The sequence below is a fragment of the Beta vulgaris genome, chromosome 9 (assembly GCF_026745355.1).
Source record: "Beta vulgaris subsp. vulgaris cultivar EL10 chromosome 9, EL10.2, whole genome shotgun sequence".
NCBI classification, from domain to species: Eukaryota; Viridiplantae; Streptophyta; class Magnoliopsida; order Caryophyllales; family Amaranthaceae; genus Beta; species Beta vulgaris.
Genome location: NC_079210.1, coordinates 45071437 through 45091574, shown reverse-complemented (window position 1 = coordinate 45091574; position 20138 = coordinate 45071437). Strand labels below are relative to the sequence as shown.

Below are 20138 nucleotides of genomic sequence, written 5' to 3'. Positions count from 1 at the left end.
TTTCTTGGTTCGACACGATTTTGGTCCGAAATATTGAGATTTGGCCAAAAATAGCTTTGAAGCTTGAAGTGGCACAACATGGGCTATTTTTTTGCATGTCGCCAAAATTGTTTTGTCCTGTTGTTTGATCACCTCCAACAAATGCTGATAAACATATGACTTAAACGAATAGATATATAGTAGAGGTGATCAAATGGCGAGTCGAACAACCCCTAAAAATTTGCCCACTTGTTGGACTGGGCCATTTTTTTGTGCCTAAATGCTGCTTTTTCAGGCCAAAATTTGAACTAAAAAGTCATTTTTAGGTTGACTAGATCCTCCTAAACAAAAGTAATTCTGAGATGGGCCAGAGTCGAACTCTGGTCCAAGAAAACCGGCCTTATCCCAAACATTTTTAATACCGGACCAAGATTACTTTAATAGTTTATAATATTAAATTGACATATAATTATTTTAATCTAATATAAAAATATCATAAATTGAAATTCGTATCATTCATTAAAATCATCTCAGCCAAGATAATAATCAAAATTGTGCATTAATTAATCATGAAAATCAAACGCATTTAAAAAGAATCAAGTGAAGGAGCCGAGGAGGAGAGAGAAAATCGAGAGATTAGCGCGACAGTAAAGGCGCAGGAAGAGAACAAGGAAGAGGACATTGAAGTTGATAAGGCTACTGGGGTTTCAGCTAAATTAAGGCTAAAGCCCTTATCTGAAAGCACCTCTCCTTTCATCCTTCAACATCAACAACTCCAGTAAGTGTTCTTCTTTTCACTACTTTCAGGGGTTTTTAGGGTTTCTTAAACCCTTAAAACAAATACCCACATCATTTTTTACTGATTGTATACTGAAAGATGAGACCTTTTTGTTCCAATTTTTGTGGGTCTTACTGAATTTGAAGTGGGCACTAGAATTCTTAGGTCAAAATTTATACTTGGTTCCTAAATATATTTGTATCATATGCAAATTGTTCCTTAAATTCACAACTTTTTTGGGTGGTTAATGAATTATACTTATTCTCTGGTATATTGTATATAGAATATACATATATGAAGTACATTTTTGTTTTCTGAATTTTTGTTTATGTTATAAGGTTTGAATATCTAGCCATGTTTATTATGAATTGAGCAGGCGAAAAATTGAGGATGGCCGCTCAAATGGTCCGTGAATGGAGTGGAATTCAGCAGTTTCCCGCCGCGACACAGACTAAGTTGCTTGAATTATTGGGGAAATTGAAGCAGGAGGTTTGGCACTCTTCGTAACAGTGTAGATGATTTGGGACACGTGAAGTTGTTAATTTTATTAGTTTTGATAAATTTGCTATGTTGTAATGTTTTCTGGTGTAGAATGTGGATTCATTGACCATCCTTATTATGGGGAAAGGTGGTGTAGGGAAGTCTTCAACTGTAAACTCAGTCATTGGTGAGCGAGTTGTAGCTGTTAGTGCTTTTCAGGTATGGTTTCATACTCCATTTTTCTTTGAATGTTGGGACGTGAGAATGTATACATACATAGTGTTATATCGTATCTCTCTGTTTTCTGTTCATCACATGAACTAAAGCAAAGTCATGTGTTGCACGAACTTATTGTTGGCGTCCTTTGGTTTTCAAGATCTAACAAACTCTTTGGTGGAAATTAGTGAAGTTTATATGCATGGTTATCAACCTTCTCGTTTACATGGTGGCATAAGTTACCTGGAATGTGGGAACCACCCAACGCATCTCGTTATGGTCTTGAGTAGTTGGAGGTCTTTGTTGCTTAGTTAATGGATCTAAGCCTCCTTTTAGAGGATTTTCGGTTTTATATCTGTCCAATCCAATGTGGTACCAAAGTGTTGGGATGTCAGGATATCCTACTTATAGGCTGAATTTATGCAACATCAACTATTCCATGAGACATATGAGGTGGCTTCACCGAAGAACATAGGCATTCAAAGGTTGCTTTGGACTTGAAATTAGACCTAGTTAATGAACAGGGTAGCCCAAAGGGTAGGGTTGGGACAAGCTAAATGGGTTTTAATCGGACAGGGTGGATAACAAGCCAAATCTGTAGACTAATAACTATGCAGAAGAGGAAAATTATGGTCAAAAGCAATTTACCACAGTTTAGTTTTTATATGTGCTCATTTTTCTCTCTCCAGCCCTCAATCTCCTCACTCCTACATTGGCCTGACCGTTATTGACCCACAACCTACGTGGCCCACCCGTTTTGGTCCATTAACAAGGTGGCTTACTAATGACCTCACCTGCCTAATGATCAAGGCTTCTTGAGATTGACAGGCTTCATGGTTGGTTCAGTTCTTGCACATTATTTTAGTCTCCCTTAGTCCAAAATCCTTATTATGTTGTGCTTCCTTGTTATGTTTTTATTTTATTTTTAAATATATGAATTTACTTGGAGGGATAGGTCAGGGTGTTGCCTTGTTTTTCTCGTAGCATGAGGTAGTGGGCTTTTTTTCGCTGACGCAAATATTTTCAATTTTTTGTATGGGTTGGCAGTCTGACACACCGAGGCCCGTGATGATTTCTCGTACGAGGGCAGAATTTACATTGAACATCATTGACACACCAGGTCTTGTTGAAGGAGGATATGTGAACGACCGGACTATAGATATGATTAAAAGGTATGTGGCCACTCACATCCGCTTAAGATGATGTTACAAGCGGTGCTTATATAATTCTCTATGGTTTAGACGATGCATGCTGATGGCCCCTTAAGAAGTCCGGTCTCAGAATTTTTTCTTTGGATACAATATCTGCTTTTTGAATGTTTTTTTTTCTTGTTCTTGTTTGGTTGCGTGCTTGTTGAATGTTGATATAGCTTTCTAGTCTCTATCCCTCACCCCATAATAGCCAAAAAAAAAAAAAGATGAAAGATTGCTACTATGTACTTGTGTTTGTGTGGGGGAGTGTCCAAGAGTAAAGGTTGAATCACCTGAACAGTGTCCTGGTTGAATGATCAAGTTGTTCTTTATGGACATAACAATAAGATGTTTCTGTTTTTAATAGGAATCATAAACTGACAGGGCATCGATAAAATTATTTCCAGAGATCCACTTGCTACTGGATAAGAGGCATGGATGGCAAAGAAACTTGATCCCTTCTGCTATTTGTCATTGTTATTGCTTTATGAGGAAATGTTCTTAGACTTTCTCGTACAAAGTATTATACTTACGTTTTAGCCTCTATTTAGTTTAGACCACATTGAGGCCATCCATTTTGGATTATCCCTTTTGCGCTTCCGTGAATTTCTGATAAGATAAACAAATGTGGGTCATAGGAAGACTAGACCCATAGATAGAAAGGAATTTTTAGGGTGGATTCAGGCCCTGGACCACCCCGTTAATTGATCCCCGTTGTATGACAAATATGAAAGACAGATCTGCAATACGAAAGCAGTTAATTGATCTTACCTTGGTGGTTAAAGCAACGTTCAATGTTTTGTATGCATTATTGGAATGTGTTTGGTGCCGAAACTTTTCATTAGCTTTTGGCTACTTTTTACTTTTTGCTTTTCTTCTTTAATTGATTATTCTCTTCTTATATGTCCTGTTCCTTTTTTGCTTTTTTCTTATATGCCCTTGTTGTTTGACAATCTCTACTTTAGATTTATGGCTTTGCCCTTGGGAATCATCTCTAGTTGTCCCCTTTTTTGGATCTCTCTCAACTTCCCAACACCGACCTTCTCTGACCCCTATGTGTGAGTTCATGGGGAGAGAAGGGTGATATATAAATATATAATAGATCACTAAGATTGGTGCTCTGAGAAGCAAAGAGGGTCCCTTAGGACATCCCTTGAACACTCAGTTCTGTCTGGCTAATGTAATGCGTATATGTATGTCCCTGTTTCAAATACTTATAATAAAGTTTTCCGGCACAGTCTTATAGGAGCATGATAGACAAGGTCAACAAACAAATAAATCAAAATAATATAAACAATTAATAACCAATCATTTCTATTACCGGTGTTTTTAATTAATGTACCCAGTTATGTTCTCTATCATCCTAAGACTGGATGCCAAGGAGCTCGACTGCCAGTATAAAGAAACAGAACAGAGCTTCGAATTCCGCAATGTATTTGTTTATTGCAATAGGAATTAGCAAGGTCTGGGTTTCATTGACTGTAATTAAGCTCAGGGTCTCAGGAGGCAACTCTGAGAAAGGTTTATGAATCCTCATCATGGTCGACTTTCAAATAATGTAGATGCTGCAATCTGACCCATTTGTTCTTTCTCGTAACAAATATATGCGAGCAAAATTTGCACCCAAACTTTCAATGGATTCTCTAATTGTTTTGATCAAATAAATAAATTATGTTCAGTTTCAGCATGTCTTAAAGGGTTTAGCTTGTATGTGATGCATGTCTTTGAAGTGCGGCTAGGATTTCTGCTTTCTACTTTTCACATATATCTACAAGTCGTATGATTGAAATCATTAAACTGCAAGAAAAGGCTTATTTTTGTCTCAAAGCCTGTAAGGTCAAAATGTACAAAGGTGTATTCAACAAGTTTGTTGAGACTTAAGTGGTGCTATAGATTTACTTGTGTCATTTTATCTACTTACCTGTGCCTATAATCTTCTATGATATGTTATCATGGTCACTTGCTATCTGTTGTTTATAGTTTATACCACTGTTAACATTATGATAGCTTGGAGATTATGTGGACTTGGTGTTGAGTGACTTGAATCTTATCTTGTATTTGAGCTGTATCTAGAGCTATGACTTTTGTCCAGTGTGAATAGATATGATGTCTACCTACTCAAGCTCTATGGTGGTATTGTAATATTGCATTGATATTGTAGGATGTTTTATGTTTTGAAATAAATTTTTTGGGCTAAAAGCCTAAATCCATTACAATTAGAAACAGAGGGAGTTGAATCATTTTATCTTTCAAATTATAGCAATGAGCGATACTTTGTAATTTACTGATTTATGATGACAACAACAAAACTATTGGTGGTGGTCTTGTATTGATCTATTTTAATGCTCTTCTTTTCTTTTCTACTCTTGTAATCCTTGTGATTATTTTAACTTTCTTCTTTTAATTTGGTTGAAGCAGCTTCCTTTTGGATAAGACCATAGATGTATTGCTGTATGTAGACCGGCTGGACGCTTACAGAGTAGATAACTTAGACAGACAGATTATCAAAGCCATTACTGATAGTTTTGGAAAAGGAATATGGGATCGTGCTGCTGTTGTCCTTACTCATGCTCAGCTCTCACCACCAGATGGATTGAGCTATGAAGAATTCTTCACTAAAAGATCCGAGTCTCTTCTAAAAGTACTTCGCCTTGGGGCCCGAATGAAGAAGCAGGATTCTTCTGTATGGCATCTCCATCCTTTTTTTTTGTCCATTTTTCTGTTTGGATTTGTATGCTGTTATAGTGTTATGCAATGGTCTTGCCTTACATTTTTGTGCTTTTTATTAGTTTACTTCGGAAGAGGGGAGTTTTGAGCTCCCACTAAATGCACCAGGGTGTTAGTAGCTCAGTGCGAGTTTTGATGCCTAGCTAATTTACGCAATGGTGACTAAGTCATATCTGTGCATTTCACAGGACGAAAAAGGCGTGATTCATTAAATGAAAGACGCTAACCGAATAGTTAGAAATGCCGCAAGCAAAGATCATATAGCCTAATTGACTGCAAGGATTCCGATCAAGATGAAAAATCCCTTTCTATCTTATTAGGCAGCTGTTTACCGTTGGATCTCGCCAATACAGCCTCCTATAGTTTTCGATACCGAGATATTAGCCCGTCATTCTTACAACACAGTCTTTCCGATGGGAATCGTGCGGCGGTTAGGCATCCTTAGACGAAAGAGTGGTTTACTTTAATAGCACTTGCTTGTAGCCTTGTATATGCTCATTCTGAATGGAAATTGTCACATTGTCTGACACGGTGTGCTCAAATAACGATATTATCATGATTTGACCACATTACCCTTTTATACTAGGTATGTCGTTGACTCATATCCATTCCCTCCCTGCCACTTCACTTGTATGTTGGGGTGTTTTAGGAAACTGAATCATCATCTACAATTGTTTTAGGAGAGTGACCTTTTTCCTAACTTCCCAAATAGTATGTGTGGCAATTCTCTCCAGGTAGAGGGGATGCTATTTTTCCTGAGATCTTGTGCTCGGAATAGTTCTCTGTAAAATTTATCTGGTGATTGGTAATAGATCTCTTACAATTTTTTTTTTGGGTTTTTCGTGTTATAAAATGACCCAGCTATTTACGTCTTCCAACTACACATAATAGCTTGTCAAAAAGATGATTTATGTTTGGCTATTTGTTAATATACCACATTAAAGAAAACGATTTGTCTCCAAAAACAAGATTTCTTCATATTGCACTTTTTAAGCTACATTGTTCTGAATATCTTTGTGTATAATTTTCTTCTAGGAGTCCTCCATACCTGTGGTTTTGGTTGAGAACAGTGGGCGATGCAATAAAAATGACAATGGTGAAAAGGTCAGTGCTTACCTTTTTCATTGTGGTGCCATTGTTAACATTTGTATCCATCTTAATGTAGTCTTCAACTTTGGCTATTTCACTAATAGTTCTTATCGTTATAGGTCCTTCCAAATGGAATTTCATGGATCCCAAATTTGGTCAAGACAATCACAGATGTTGTTTCAAATGGAAGTAAGGGTATCTTAGTTGACCAGAAGTTGATTGAGGGACCCAACCCAAATGCACAAAACAAGATATGGATACCCTTATTTTTGGCAGTTGAAGTAAGTTCTTAATCTATGACATTTTAGTTAGAATATATGAAGTTCTCTTTTTGTAGTGTTTCGAAATGGTTGCATGAGGGAGAAATACTTGATTGTTTCACCAAATGAACCATGCACAAATTTTTTGTTGTGTTGGATATTTTGAAATAGCTGGGGAAGGCATTAGGTTTGACAGGTTTAAAATAGGATGTACTGTTGTAGTGTGTGCCTTCTAGTGTAGATGAAGCACAATTATAGTAGCCCCGTTTTCATTTTATTACTTTGCACTAACAGTTTCCCCCTGCTTTCCTTGAACCTATTATATGCTTGGATTTTGTTTTAACTCATTTTGATTAGGGAGATAAGTTAATTAGGGGGTGTTGATCGGAGAGGGGAAAGGAAAAGGAATCAAGAAAGGGTTAGGGCAAGGAACCCCAAACCCCCTAAATTCCCCTTATGTTTGGTTGGAGAGGAAAAAGGTAATTTATGTCCTCAAAGACTCAAACTGAATTTCTCTTTCTTCCCCACCCTAGATTCGCACGCACTCCTCCGTCCTCTCAAGCACCATGCGTACAGACCCCCACCATCATATGATGCCATTAAGGGAGCCTTCCATCACCTTGACCTCCCAGCCCTCTACAACCGACTTTGAAAGCAGCCAAGCAAAGAGGCTTTAATGGTCATATTCGATCATTAAAGTTCCAGATATGGAGTTTTCATGGTGCAATATGACCATCTAAAGCCACCATTCATGCATCGAAAAAGTTTTTATTTCTGTTTCCATCTTTTTCAAGTGTTCTTCCTCTGATTCTTTCCCCTAATTTGGTGGGATAATCGGTTGACATGTTGTTGTGCTGAGGTTTCCGGGTCGGTGGTTGCTTGGTGGTTGATTTGATGGGATTTTCGGTTGACGTGCTGTGAGTTTTTGGCTTGGTGGTTGCTTGGTGTGTTGAGGTTTCTGGGTCAGTGGTTTCTTTGGTGAATGTACTACTTTTTTGTATCTACCTTTTCTATTTAACAAACTACTTTTTTGCTATAGGTATACTACTGTTTTTTTTGTTGAATATACCACTTTTTTAATCCTAACCTAACGGCGTTAACTGACCACAATTTTTTTTTTGGGGCATTTTTTTTTAATTTCATTATTTACAGTTCTAAAGGAAGGGGAGGGAATGGAGGGATGGATTTTCATCCATTTGGATACCGAATGAGGAGGGAAGAGAAATGGAGGGATGAATTCCCTCATATATTGTGAATTGCGAATCTCTCCAACAATGGAAAGATTGGAAGGAAATCTCATCACTCTTCCTTCCCCTTCCTTTTCTACCCCTCCCTTTCTCTACCCAAACACACCATCAATGTGCATGAGAAATTGAACATTTTTTCGTTGTTGAAGTTGAGTGATCCCTATTTGAACTAATTTTTCCTTATTTTTTTCGGTTTTTTCACCAAGTAACCTTGAGTTTTCAAAAAATTCACCTGGTACCCTCCAAGTTTTCAAAATTCACAGGGTACCCCTAAGTTTCAAACTAATACACGGGGTACCCTTAAATGCCCTTAATGACTAACAGCGTTAACCGCCATTAGTCACTAACCCCATTAAACCCTAATTAGGCCTAATTAACCTAACTAAACCCTAATTAGGCCTAATTAACCTAACCCTAACCCTAACCCTGACCCCACTACCACCAGCCCCCACCTTCCCACCACACCTGGTAGCCCCCACCCCCACCCCTGACAGCCCCCCCCCCCACAACCACCCCGTGGCAGCCCCTCCCCCTACACCATCGCCACCATGTCGAATTACCCACCCCCTGCCCCGTCCCCACCCCCGTCGAATTACCCACCCCTCCCCCTGCCCCGTCGCCACCCCCTCCCCCAACACCATCGAATTATGCACTCCCTTTCATTCGCTCTCTTCTCGGCACAAGCCGCCCACCAACGAGTCGCCCACCACCTCTTCAGCGCCCCCTCAAACTGCTCGGCGTCAGCGTCACTTGTGTTTCATCCCTAAAATCGAGTGGGTGGGGGAACTGTTGGGCGCGCGCAAATATGAGATGAAGCGAGGTGGGGAAGGGGGCGTCGCGGTGGGGGAGGGGTGGCGACGGGGTTGGGGGTGGCGACGGGAAAGGAGGAGGGCTGCAGAATTCTTGGAAGGGGCCTACTGGGGTGGGGGTTGCGGTGGTTGCGAAGAGTGCGGGAGGGAGGGTGGGGGGCTGCGTGGGGGTGGGGGGTTGCGGTGGGGGTTGTGGCTGCCTATGAAGCACGGGTACGCCTCTCAGGCGCCGTTTCCCGTACCGGGTACGGGTACGGTACGAGTACGTGACGGATTCGCCTGGGATTCGTACCCAAAACGATTCCGGGCACGTGGGTACGGGGCAAATTAATGGGTACGGTGGTCTTCATCTAGGTACGGGGCTGGGTACGTTTTTGGCCGTCGAAATTGAGAACTCAGAAGACTCAGCACTTCTTCGAAACTCTCGCTCTTCCCTCTGTTGTGCTCCGGCGTATCTCCGACGACCCTTCTTCGCTCTTCCCTCTGTTGTTCTCCTCTCCGTTCTGGTTTACTTTTTTATTTTCAGGGGGTGGGCCCGATTTGTGGTTCGGGTGGTTTCAGGGGGTTGGGGTGGTTTAGATCTGGGTGGGTACAGTGGTGGCACTGTGATAGTGGCGGTGGTGGGTTGTGTTAGTGGTGACTGGTGATTTGGTGAAGGTGAAAGGTTTAACTAATGAAGATGTGAGATACTGAGATGTTACGTGAAAGTAAGAGGGTGAGGGTGGTGTTATTGGTGTACAGGTGTAGTACAGTTGTGAGCTGTCAATGTTCTAAAAAAAAATTGTAGTCTTTATACTTTGTCAGTTTGTCTTCTCTTTATTGCTTCTTTTCTTTTTTTTGTTTTTTTTGCTAAATCAAATTATCATAATCTTATATGCTTTTCGGTAAAATATCTTTTTTTAAATATTCTAAAAAGGAAAGTTTATATATGTTTTATATGTATGTTTTTTAATTTTTTGTATAAAAATAAACGAAGATTTATGAACCTAATATTTTTCATTAAAATGTATTTACATTTTTTTTGCCGAATCTCAGCCGTATCCGTTTTCGGAAATTTTAATTTTGCTGTTTTCCGTCCCCGTCCCCGTACCCGTATCCGTTCCCGTACCCGTATCAGTGCTACATAGGTGGCTGCAGGGGGTAGGGTGGGTGGAGGGGAGGGGGTGGTGGTTGGGTGGTAGTGGGGTTAGGGTTAGGGTTAGGGTTAGGGTTTGAAATTAGGGGTTAAGGTTAGGTTAATTAGGCCTAATTAGGGTTTGGTTAGGTTAATTAGGCCTAATTAGGGTTTAATGGGGTTAATGACTAACGGCGGTTAACGTCGTTAGTCATTCAGGGCATTTAAGGGTACCCCGTGTATTATTTTGAAACTTAGGGGTACCCTGTGAATTTTGAAAACTTGGAGGGTACCAGGTGAATTTTTTGAAAACTCGGGCGTACTTGGTGAAAAAACCGTATTTTTTTTCTTGTTTGTCTTATGTGAACTTATTTTTGAAAAAGATGAAAAGAACAAAGCCTTACAAGGGACTGATTATAGAAGTATATATATGCTGTTTAGCCTGTCGTCTAACCCATCTAGGAGTATTTCCACAGATTGAGAACAGAACTTTGAGAAATTGTTCATCTCTCAATAACTACATTTTCTGGTTTATCTGCTGCAGTATTTCTTGGTGAAGCAGATTCGTGGTTGGATCAAATCTGATGTTGCAAAGGAATTTAAACCCGCATGGGAACTCCGAGATATTGGTGCAGCGAAGCGCAAGTTCTGATAAGCTACATCCTACTTTGAGCCTTTTCCTTTGACAGTGTCTCAATAGTGTTTCTCATGACTACTTCTATAGAGATTTTTACCGTCAGCGTAGCAGTAACCTTCGGCAACGTGAGCGATTTTGAGTCTAAGAGAGCTATCTCTGTTTTTTTCATATAAAATCTTCGGATAGTGAAAGTACACTCTTGAATTTTTTGAATCTGTATTATTGTATCTACTAGTTAATTTACTTTATGATAAAGCAGGTTTTGTAAAACCAATTTGCAGCACCGCTGTTACTGTTAGTGCTGTAGCGTATGTTTTCTGTTTTGGTTCTTGATTTCGTGGTTTTGCAGTCGACTAAAATGTTTGCAAAAATTTACAAGATTGTTCATGTTTTGTTTATCACTGCTCAATAATAGCAATTGATAGAACGTGGAGTTTATACTGATTGAAATTCTCCAAATACCTCGAGTTTTGGTGAAATGCATTTACAAACCTGTTCTGTTTGGTATAATATATGACACTAGTATAATTTTTTTAAAGGAGAAATTTTATTAATGGAAGGTCAAAAGATATCTATAATAGGGATTAAAGAAAAACTATAATATAATCTAATTAAATAAAATCAAATCAACTTCGTATTCGATAAAATTACAATGAACCAAAACAAATTATGTAGTGCAAACTGTATTTGCTAAATTAAGTAGCTATTAATGGATCAATATATTATTTTGATATTATTTGGAGAAGAATATTCTTGTTCTAATTATGTTGACCGTATTTGAATTTCTAATACCTTACAAACATGTTTATATATGGGTGAAGGTATGATTAGGAGGTGAAATAGAATTATCATTTTGGCCCCTAGAAGGCCATGAGCCTAACATGATATCTAATAGTGTTATTGGGCCACCACAAGTAATTGAATTATTGTCCCAAATTGCAACCTCCTTTCTCTCTCTTTTTTCTCTAGGAGCCTAACCTTTCCTATCTTTTTTTTCATCAATTAGGAGTTGTCATGGATGATTTCATCTACGGTAAGTCTTTTTTCTCTTTTTATTTTCAGTTTTTAGTTCTTTTTCTTGTTTTGTTGAATAAATTAGTTCTTTTTGTGAGATTTCTTCAAACCCTGTTATGAGATTTGTGGTCTCTACTGTGGAGATCTCCTTCTCCCCTATGGGAGTTGTGAGTGTGACTCTTTTTTTGTTTTTAGGTATGATAAACTGTTCTTATTGGTTGAAGTTCGAGACTCAACATGAAGATATTGGAATCTCGAATGTGGTTAACATGGCTCGATCAAGAATGCTCTTTTCAAACTATGTCAGAATGATAGACTTTTCATCAATAGCTGCTTGATTCAGCAAATACAAGGGAAGATGCGTTGTATTGCTCGATCTGGTTCATTGTAGTTTTTTCGAAGACGAATTTGATTTAACCTTGTTTTATTGTATTTTGTTTTTCTTTAATATCTATTGTAGAATAATGTAGATGCCGTTTGACCTTCAATTAATGAAATTTCTCTTATTTTTTTTTAAAAAAATACACATTTACTAACACAAAAATAGTTGAAAAATCTTTGAGTGGAAAAAAGAAAAAAGGGATAGAATTAAATTACTTTTCAATCTGATTATCTGAACTTTGAGTAGTTATCTTGAAGATTTCTCAATACAATGCACAAGTCTTTTGGCTTTTTTAATAGGATTTGTTGGATGACTGTCATTCTCACCCTCTAAAAAGGGTGTCCTTTATGTGGTTGTCAATATTACCCAAGTATATGTTTGTTTAAAGAACTTATCCAAAGTACATCATAAATTATGGAGACAAAAGCATCATATGTTCATATCTGTCGTAAATATCTTGTTAGACAATTTAAGATCTTACAAAATCTTGTTAAGTTGCCCCTATTGAAAAAACCTTGTTAATTCACCAAAGTATAATGCGATGATATAGCACATGAATACTTTACCACAGCATAATCCACTTGTAAACTTATAGTTAGAGAAAACTATATCTATCTAAAAAAACGTGTGTAAACAAGAATATTTTCACAATATCTATAAAGTATAAAGTAATTAATCGAGAAATTAAACTCAATTTTAGAAAACAAAATTTATATTCCATCACTTGACTATAATCCAAATCAAATTGACTCCAACCTTCTCCTGAACCATCCATTCACTAGATTTACACAAAATACAAAGGATCACCAATTGTCAACTCTAAAATCTATATACTTGATCTGTTTCATAATACTCGCTACACTTTTCGTTGTAGAAAGTTTCATATTACTTGCTACACTTCCTTTTTGGGTAATAAAATACATAATTTCCACCATAGAGATAGGGTGGTCCAAATAAAAAAAATAATCCAATTTCCTCTTTTCCAAAATCCAACCTTTTCATCTCTCACTCAAAAGGACCCACGCGTCACTTTCTCTAGCACTTTCGTGTCTAAACACTTCTCTGCCTCTTTATCTTAAGCTGTGTTCACAATCACCCACATTCATAAATCATAGTACTCCCACAGTCCCACCCATTATTATAAATAAAAGCGGTGTAAGAGCACGAGGAATAGCTGAGAATAATAGATACAAAGATAAATTTAGAACCAATTTCACAAGTTACACACTCAAAAGTGAGCTCTCAATTAATAACAACTTTCAATTGGGTACTTAAAAATTAAAAATAATTTGTGGGTTTTTCTGGGTTTTTTGTGGGTACGTGAATTTGTTTTTTTTTTTTTTTAAAAAAAAAAAATTAGGTAAAAAAATTTGATCCAATGGATGGGAAGAAAAAGGGGTTGGAAGGAGGGCAGGTATTGGACGGTTCAGATATAATGGAGTTAGTTGAAAATAAAGAGGTGTTCAGTAAATATGTGGATCATAAGTTCAAAGAGTTGGATTGTGATAATGATGGTAAGTTGTCAGTGAAAGAACTTCAACCTGCTGTTGCTGATATTGGTATTGCTCTTGGTCTTCCTCCTAAGGGTTCTTCTCCTGATTCTGATCACATCTATTCTGAGGTTTTTTTTTATCTCTATTCTCATCTACCATGCAACATTTTGTGATCTTTTGATTTGTTTGTGTAAAGAAAATGTGTTCTTTTGTATGTTAGTTTGGAACATTTTTGTTTTGGTACGTGTACACGCACCACTATCTTTTATGTTTTGACCTCAACTCGCACGGTAGGGGTTCAGACACTTGAGAGTAGGGGGAAAACAAATCGCTACTTTAAAGTATCACAGTTGGAAGGATTTGACCTTTTGACGTTAAGGTTACAAGGTGAATCTTTAACTAACTATATCAAGCAAGCTTGGTTAAGTGTACATACGTGTGCTCTTATTTGTTACATGTATACCCATTTTATAGAAGTTTTTGTGTATGTGTTATGACTTATGAGAATGCCGAAATCTAGAACAATAAGCAAATGGGTGTGACTTATTTTTGGTATGTTTGTGTTATGATACCATACTTGGGTTTCGTAGAGGGGTGAGAGTGGGATGGAAAATCTTTTCTAGTTGAAGCTCACATCTTCTTTAAAGTGCACAATTTGTTTTGGACCCATATCAGCTAGTTTAGTGTGTTAAGTTTAGGTATGATACCAGACAATTCGGTTGAAACACTTGTGCTTTCTAATAAAACAAATAGATTGAAGTTTGTGTTTCTTTTAACTAATTTATTTAGCTACTAATTAAAGTCTTCAAGAGGTTATAAAAGTTGGTGATCATTTGAGTATACAGGTTGTTCTTGTGTTAAGTTTCATGCTGATTTTGTACGTTCTGATCAACATATAGCAGAGATTGTGTTAAGATATAAAGAATTGCATAATATGATGTTAGGATTGGGTTAAATCAGGTTGGGTTGAAGTTGGTTTGCGTTTTAGGTGTGTCAGGTTTGGGTTTCTTTAAATAAATTTGTGTTGAGTATGTGTTATCATGTTGTGGTGTTGTGCCGAGTTCGAGAAAATCAGATCATTGTTGGCGCTTAGTTTGAAGTCTATATCTTTATTTTGTGCATTCTTGGGGATACAAAGGAAATTAAAAGAAGAATGTCGAAAACGTTGTAGTAGAGACTTGGAGTTGAGAATGCTTCAAAGATTGATTGCTGGTAATTATGCATTCTCACTAGCTAGTCATGAGATGAATATATTTTGGGTGTTTGTAAGGGTTTTAATTTTATCACATTTGTCAGCATGTTTGAATAAGATTCTACAAATGATGGTACAATATAGGTTTTATGTTAATGATTTTGTGTTTTTACCTTGGCTATCTAGGGATTTTCCATGTAAATTTTGTACATTTGTTAGTTTTGTTTACAAGGAACTTAGATTTTCTTCGATGGAAGCTAATGCTACCAAGAGGCACCCATCATCTATCAACATAACACCAATGTTCTAAGGCATAATTAATGTTTACTTGGACCATTAAGGCAAACTATATTAAGAAAAGCTGGATCTTTTTCTCGACTTTGAGGTTCACTATTGACACATAATGACATAATCGATCATTTTGGTCTTGTTTACATGGTTTCTCTTACTCATTAGAAAGGACTCTTGGTAGTGTATGGAGTGATGGCTTGATAGGGCTTATGATGATAACAAAAAATTGCTGGCTCGTGCAAGTTGGTTTTGGAGCTACTTTGAAACTCCTTCCAAAGAATCTCTATGTAGATAAGCTCACGAAAACATTGGAAGTGCTACAACATTTTGGAAGTTACTTGCTAGTTTTCTGGCCTTCATGGGAATTGCAATTTCCTTCTTTTGCTATACAGAGTGCTTAGTTTCCAATTTGACAAAATTCTGATGTCTTGGGCCATGATAAGTGATCTTAATTTTTTTTTCGTTATGGGGGGTGGAGTGTGGAGGAGTGGGGGTTGGGGGGTGGATGTTGGATTCATGCAAGTTCATCATGGTAGGTACCGATGGATTTGCTTAGCCGAATGATTTTTAAACCGTGTAGTCTTTAAACAAAGGGTGAGAATTGTGTTGTAAATTGTAATCAATGACGTTGGATGACTAGATTAATAGAGGAAGGAGATGAGCAGAAAAAGATAGACTTGATTGATTGTTTGAACCATGGCTTTGTGGATTGATAGTAAGCTTAATAAATCTCTAGTGGAACAAAGTCAGAAAAGCTAGCGGCCTTAATAAATCTTTTCTTCTTGCTGTTTTAGAGTCACTTTCTGATAGTAGTTGAAACAGTAGTTGAAGATCATATTCTTAATTTTTACTCAACCTTCTGTTGAAATTAAAATTGAATCTTGTTTTTAACGATATTATCCTAGCATATTTCTTGTTGATTGTTTAAGCTTCATGCCTCTGTAGCTTGTTTCTTCGTCCTAAATGATTTAACATTATTATTGTTTATGCAAAAACTGCTAGAGCCAATGTTACTGCAGTTGACCTTAGCTGTCTTTTTAAGAACTGCACGAATAATGAGCATTAGGTGCACTTCGTACACGAAGCTTCCTCTAGAAACCTCTTCCACAACACGGCAAAAACGTTGTGCTTGCCGGCTAAGAGGTCATCTCTTAATAGAGAAAGTTTCTGGTGAACCTGATGACGCTCTGAGATTCTTATCTTTGCTTATGCAGAAAATTATTTATAAGACTAATCAGTTTAATAAGTGTGTTTAGTGGCGGACCATCCTACCAAGTGATCCTTTGGTGTCTTTTCTGGTGAATCTGATGATGCTCTGAGATTCTTATCTTTGTTTATGCAGAAAATTAATTAGCGAATAACCAGTTTAATAAGTGTGTTTAGTGGCGGACCATCCTACCAAATGATCCTTTGGTGTCTTAAATTATTCTTAATGAGCTCAATATAATATCCTGCAGACCAGCCAAAAAGTAGTCAGGCTGGAGGGAACTTTGTATACAGATTAGAAAAGAACAACTATTCAGCATACTTACATCACTTTTGTCATCACTAGGTCTCCCAAAATTCTGGATCATGGCAAATGGGGATAAAAAGTGGGAGGGTTGTGGCAATGATAGATAAGGCATTAAAGTTGCGAGAGATTTAAGGAACTATGTACTGAGGAAAAGAACCCCTTCAAGAAAAAAAATGCACTGAGCAAGTTTTTAATTTTATTTTTCGTCTAACAAGTTCCGAAGGAACATTATACATATTTACCAATATGCCCCTAATGAAACGAGGTAAACGTAAGTTTTGGCAAAGAAAAGAGAGAGAGACAGAAAGGGCATGATAGATAATTCGCACGTTGTTTAGTTGCCTAACTGTTAAGGTAATTAGGTTGACTCGTGAGGAAAACAGGGTGGTCCAATGCTTATAACTTATAAGTTATAATAGTGTTGTTGGGCAAGTAGCAAATGCTTATGTAAGGATTTAGACATCAAGCATAAAGGACCTTGTAGCTTTTGGAACTATTTTGCTTTGGCCGAAAGTGCTTGCAAGTGGGGACCTCTAAAAGAGTTGCTAGTCATATATATTGACTGAAGAGGTAAGCTATCCTTCTGGGTCACAATTTTTTTGAGGATTTTAGTTCTTAGTTTAGGCATTAAATATGAAGAAGGACCACTTTTGATGTAATAATTATTAAGATAATAAGTACTCATGAAGGTAGGGAGTAATACCAATAGAATCGTTTGGTCGGTTCGTGAATTGTTTCAATCTGCCAATCAAATTTGTAAATCATATATCCCAAAAAAAAATTCTGAAAGAGACATGTGTGTGAGATGCTTGACTTAAAAGAGGTCGCTTCCTAGTTCCTACGACAATAATTGCTAAATTCACGTGTTTAGGACAGTGAAGGTGATTTTGGAGCTACAAGATTGACTAAAAGTTCCAAGAAATGAGAAAAGGAGAAATTAGTGTCTTGTATTAGTTTTCTTGTTTGATAGAAATGAAGGTGGCTTGTATCGAGGGTTTAAGCCCTTAGAGCATATAAATAGCCAAGTACAAGAAATATAATTATGTTGAACTAGATTGTTATAATTGGTTGTTGACTTGTTATAGGTTCTGAATGAATTCACTCATGGTAAAGAGGAGAAAGTGAGCAAGAGTGAGTTCAAAGAAGTTTTGTCGGACATCCTTATAGGCATGGCAACTGGACTAAAGCGAGACCCCATTGTCATCCTCCGTATCGATGGTGAAGAACTCAAAGAATATATAAATAGCCCTACTTTTGAAATGGATATGGTGTTAATTTTCTCCGAGATTGCAATACCTAATGGAACTACCCGCGATTTCATTGTCAAGGCTTTGCAAAAGCTCGGTGTTGATCATGGATTGCCTCCTACTTCGGACCCTTGGGTAATTGCTCTTAGACTGCCTTTTGTTTTTGTTCTTATTATTTTAGTTTAAGCGTGCGATCATCTTTTGATGATCCTATGAACTTTTGAGTGTAGGTTATGAGCAATATTGTGGAACCAGCTTTTGACTCTTTTACTCGGGACTGTAGTAATGAACAACAACCAGTCTCTCAGGAGACTTTCTTGGTGGAACTTAAGAAAGTACTCGAGATTATAGTTGAGCGTCTTAAAGAGCAGCCTGTGATTGTTGCACATACTGAGAACACCTATGATGGAAGTGGAATCAAGAATCTTCTAGCTAACAAGTTTGAAACAGACAAGGTATATATATTGCTCATTGCTTTGTCTTGAGCGAGGCTAAATTATAACACTTATTTCCATAACTATTGAGGAAAACACGAAGATGCCCTTTTGAGGTGTATAGAAAGACTTTGTTCATTAAGAGAATTTACGTCATTTTCTCCCATGTTCTCCCTAACTGTTTTAGCTACATTACCTCACAATTTATAGGGAAGCTTTTTTTCTGCTCGAACATAGGTAATATGTTTTGATGATTTATTTAGGTACTGAATGCGACACTGGAAACTCTACCCAGAGATAAGCATGGAAGAATGTCGAAGGAGCACCTTCGACTGGCATTAGATTCATTGGCTTCATCTGCTGGTTTGCCTCCTTATGGTGCTATTGTTGAGGTATGTAATCCATACATCTATACTAAAGGCTTCATCTCGCCAATTTAGTTGCTATATAGCGCTCCTTTTATGCAAAGCCCCTTCTCAACGCCAGCCCCTTCTTTAACTTTTTGTCATTTTAAGTCTTTCAACATGTGACCTCGGTGCAACTTTTTACGTAATAAATTCATATTAGCCTCAACTAATGTAGTAAAAAATGCTACGAGCAGATGGACAATGTTATCAATGAAGTGTTGAAGATGGTGGGTGCTGATGACGGGAAACTTGTAAAAGAAGAAGAGTTCAAGAAGCTGTTGTTGGAGATCTTAGGGAGTATGATGTTACAATTAGAAGGTAACCCTGTATCGGTTTCTACTAACTCGGTTGTGCACGAGCCCCTTGCCGATCCTTCATCGTTTTTGCAGACATCGACCTCATGATCTTCTTAGCTGTGTTACTGATATTGCATATTTGCATATAGCAATAACAAACCAGGCTTAAATCTAGATTCTGTCTAAAATCACTTGTGTTGTAACTGTATGAAAATTTCAGCTCATGGCATTAGTAAATCTTTGTGTTGTTAATGTTTTGTATACCGTGTATCTATTGTACTTCAGTCATGTATTACTTGTATTCAAAAGGGTTACTTTGTTAGTGTTCTGCTTGAGCAATGTGAATGTATGTATTGTTAAGTCTCGTGTGTCCCATATGTGCATGAGAATCATGACCATTCAAAATGGTATGGAGGAGTTCATTATCATATTATCTTTATAATTGTCTCTCTGTATATCAGTCACAGTAGTTCACAGTGGTTTGGTTATCCTCATGATAAAATATTAGATGCATGTGTCATGTGTGAGCATGTGAACTCAGTGATGTAGCAACAACTCAAGAAGGATGGTAACGTTCAAAGTATGCTCAAGTGAAAGAAGAATAAATAAAAAGAGGTCGCCATTCGTCAAGAGGCAATAAGTGAAATCGTGTTTCTTTTAGAAAATCTCCATATTTGATGAGTCCGGATCTCTTTAGAGTTTTCAGTTGGTCTTGTAAGAGACCGTCTACTTTTAATTTAAAAGTAGGCGCGGCCCAAGCCCAATATTAAGAAGAGAATAGATCATATTTCTTAATATAGTGACTACTTTAATCTATTTAGTGACCATTTTAATCTATTTAGTGACCAGTTTAATCTATTCATTAATAACATTCTTTAATTCATTTAGTGACTGATTTAATCCATTTAGTGACTAGCTTAATCCATTTTGTAAGACTGACGGACTATTTTTAAAAATTGTTTGTTCTAATTCAAAATTTAGAAGGGAAATAAAAGAAGGAGAAGAGAATGGACGACTAGGATGGTGCAAGATGCCTAAAAATAGTGTTAGGTTAGAGAGAAATTGAATGGGCTTCTTAGGAGAACGTAGGTTTGCATTGTCTAATTTTATATTAAAATTAGACCGTCTATTATAATAATTTGTGTAGAGTTTTAGTGAAATTTTACAAAATAGAGTTGTATCTGAGCCATACATTTTAAAATCAAGGGATCATATTGGTGGAAGGGAAAGATTTAGGGGTTGATTTTGATGAGATAAAATATGAGGGATTTTAAAAAGAGAATATATGAGCCATTGATTTTTTTTATTCAATGGTTGATATTGCTCAAACTCTACCTTGTAGT

The 20138-nt window shown here is 37.2% G+C and overlaps 2 protein-coding genes across 2 annotated transcripts; both read left to right on the top strand.

Moving 5' to 3' along the window:
• The first annotated feature begins 562 nt into the window (after positions 1–562).
• Positions 563–10859, top strand: LOC104904001 (translocase of chloroplast 34). The gene is made up of 8 exons (XM_010692169.4): positions 563–757; positions 1134–1246; positions 1349–1456; positions 2501–2625; positions 5062–5326; positions 6406–6474; positions 6579–6740; positions 10434–10859. The coding sequence occupies exons 2-8, from the start codon at positions 1148–1150 to the stop codon at positions 10539–10541; spliced, it is 936 nt and encodes a 311-aa protein (XP_010690471.1). The 5' UTR covers positions 563–757; positions 1134–1147; the 3' UTR covers positions 10542–10859.
• Positions 10860–13037: 2178 nt separating this feature from the next.
• On the top strand, positions 13038–19155 carry LOC104903999 (hypothetical protein). The gene is made up of 5 exons (XM_010692167.4): positions 13038–13543; positions 17497–17793; positions 17889–18113; positions 18356–18484; positions 18694–19155. Exons 1-5 carry the CDS (start codon positions 13301–13303, stop codon positions 18901–18903), a joined length of 1104 nt encoding a protein of 367 aa, XP_010690469.2. The 5' UTR covers positions 13038–13300; the 3' UTR covers positions 18904–19155.
• The last annotated feature ends 983 nt before the right edge of the window (positions 19156–20138 follow it).

Bases quoted from the DNA above. Each gene is read 5' to 3' on its own strand.
- LOC104904001 (XM_010692169.4), top strand. From the start codon at position 1,148: ATGGCCGCTCAAATGGTCCGTGAATGGAGTGGAATTCAGCAGTTTCCC. The intron at 6,475-6,578 runs GTCAGTGCTTAC...TTATCGTTATAG, and splicing joins AAAATGACAATGGTGAAAAG to GTCCTTCCAAATGGAATTTC. The intron at 6,741-10,433 runs GTAAGTTCTTAA...TATCTGCTGCAG, and splicing joins CCTTATTTTTGGCAGTTGAA to TATTTCTTGGTGAAGCAGAT.
- LOC104903999 (XM_010692167.4), top strand. From the start codon at position 13,301: ATGGATGGGAAGAAAAAGGGGTTGGAAGGAGGGCAGGTATTGGACGGT. The intron at 18,114-18,355 runs GTATATATATTG...TGATTTATTTAG, and splicing joins ACAAGTTTGAAACAGACAAG to GTACTGAATGCGACACTGGA. The intron at 18,485-18,693 runs GTATGTAATCCA...TGCTACGAGCAG, and splicing joins CTTATGGTGCTATTGTTGAG to ATGGACAATGTTATCAATGA.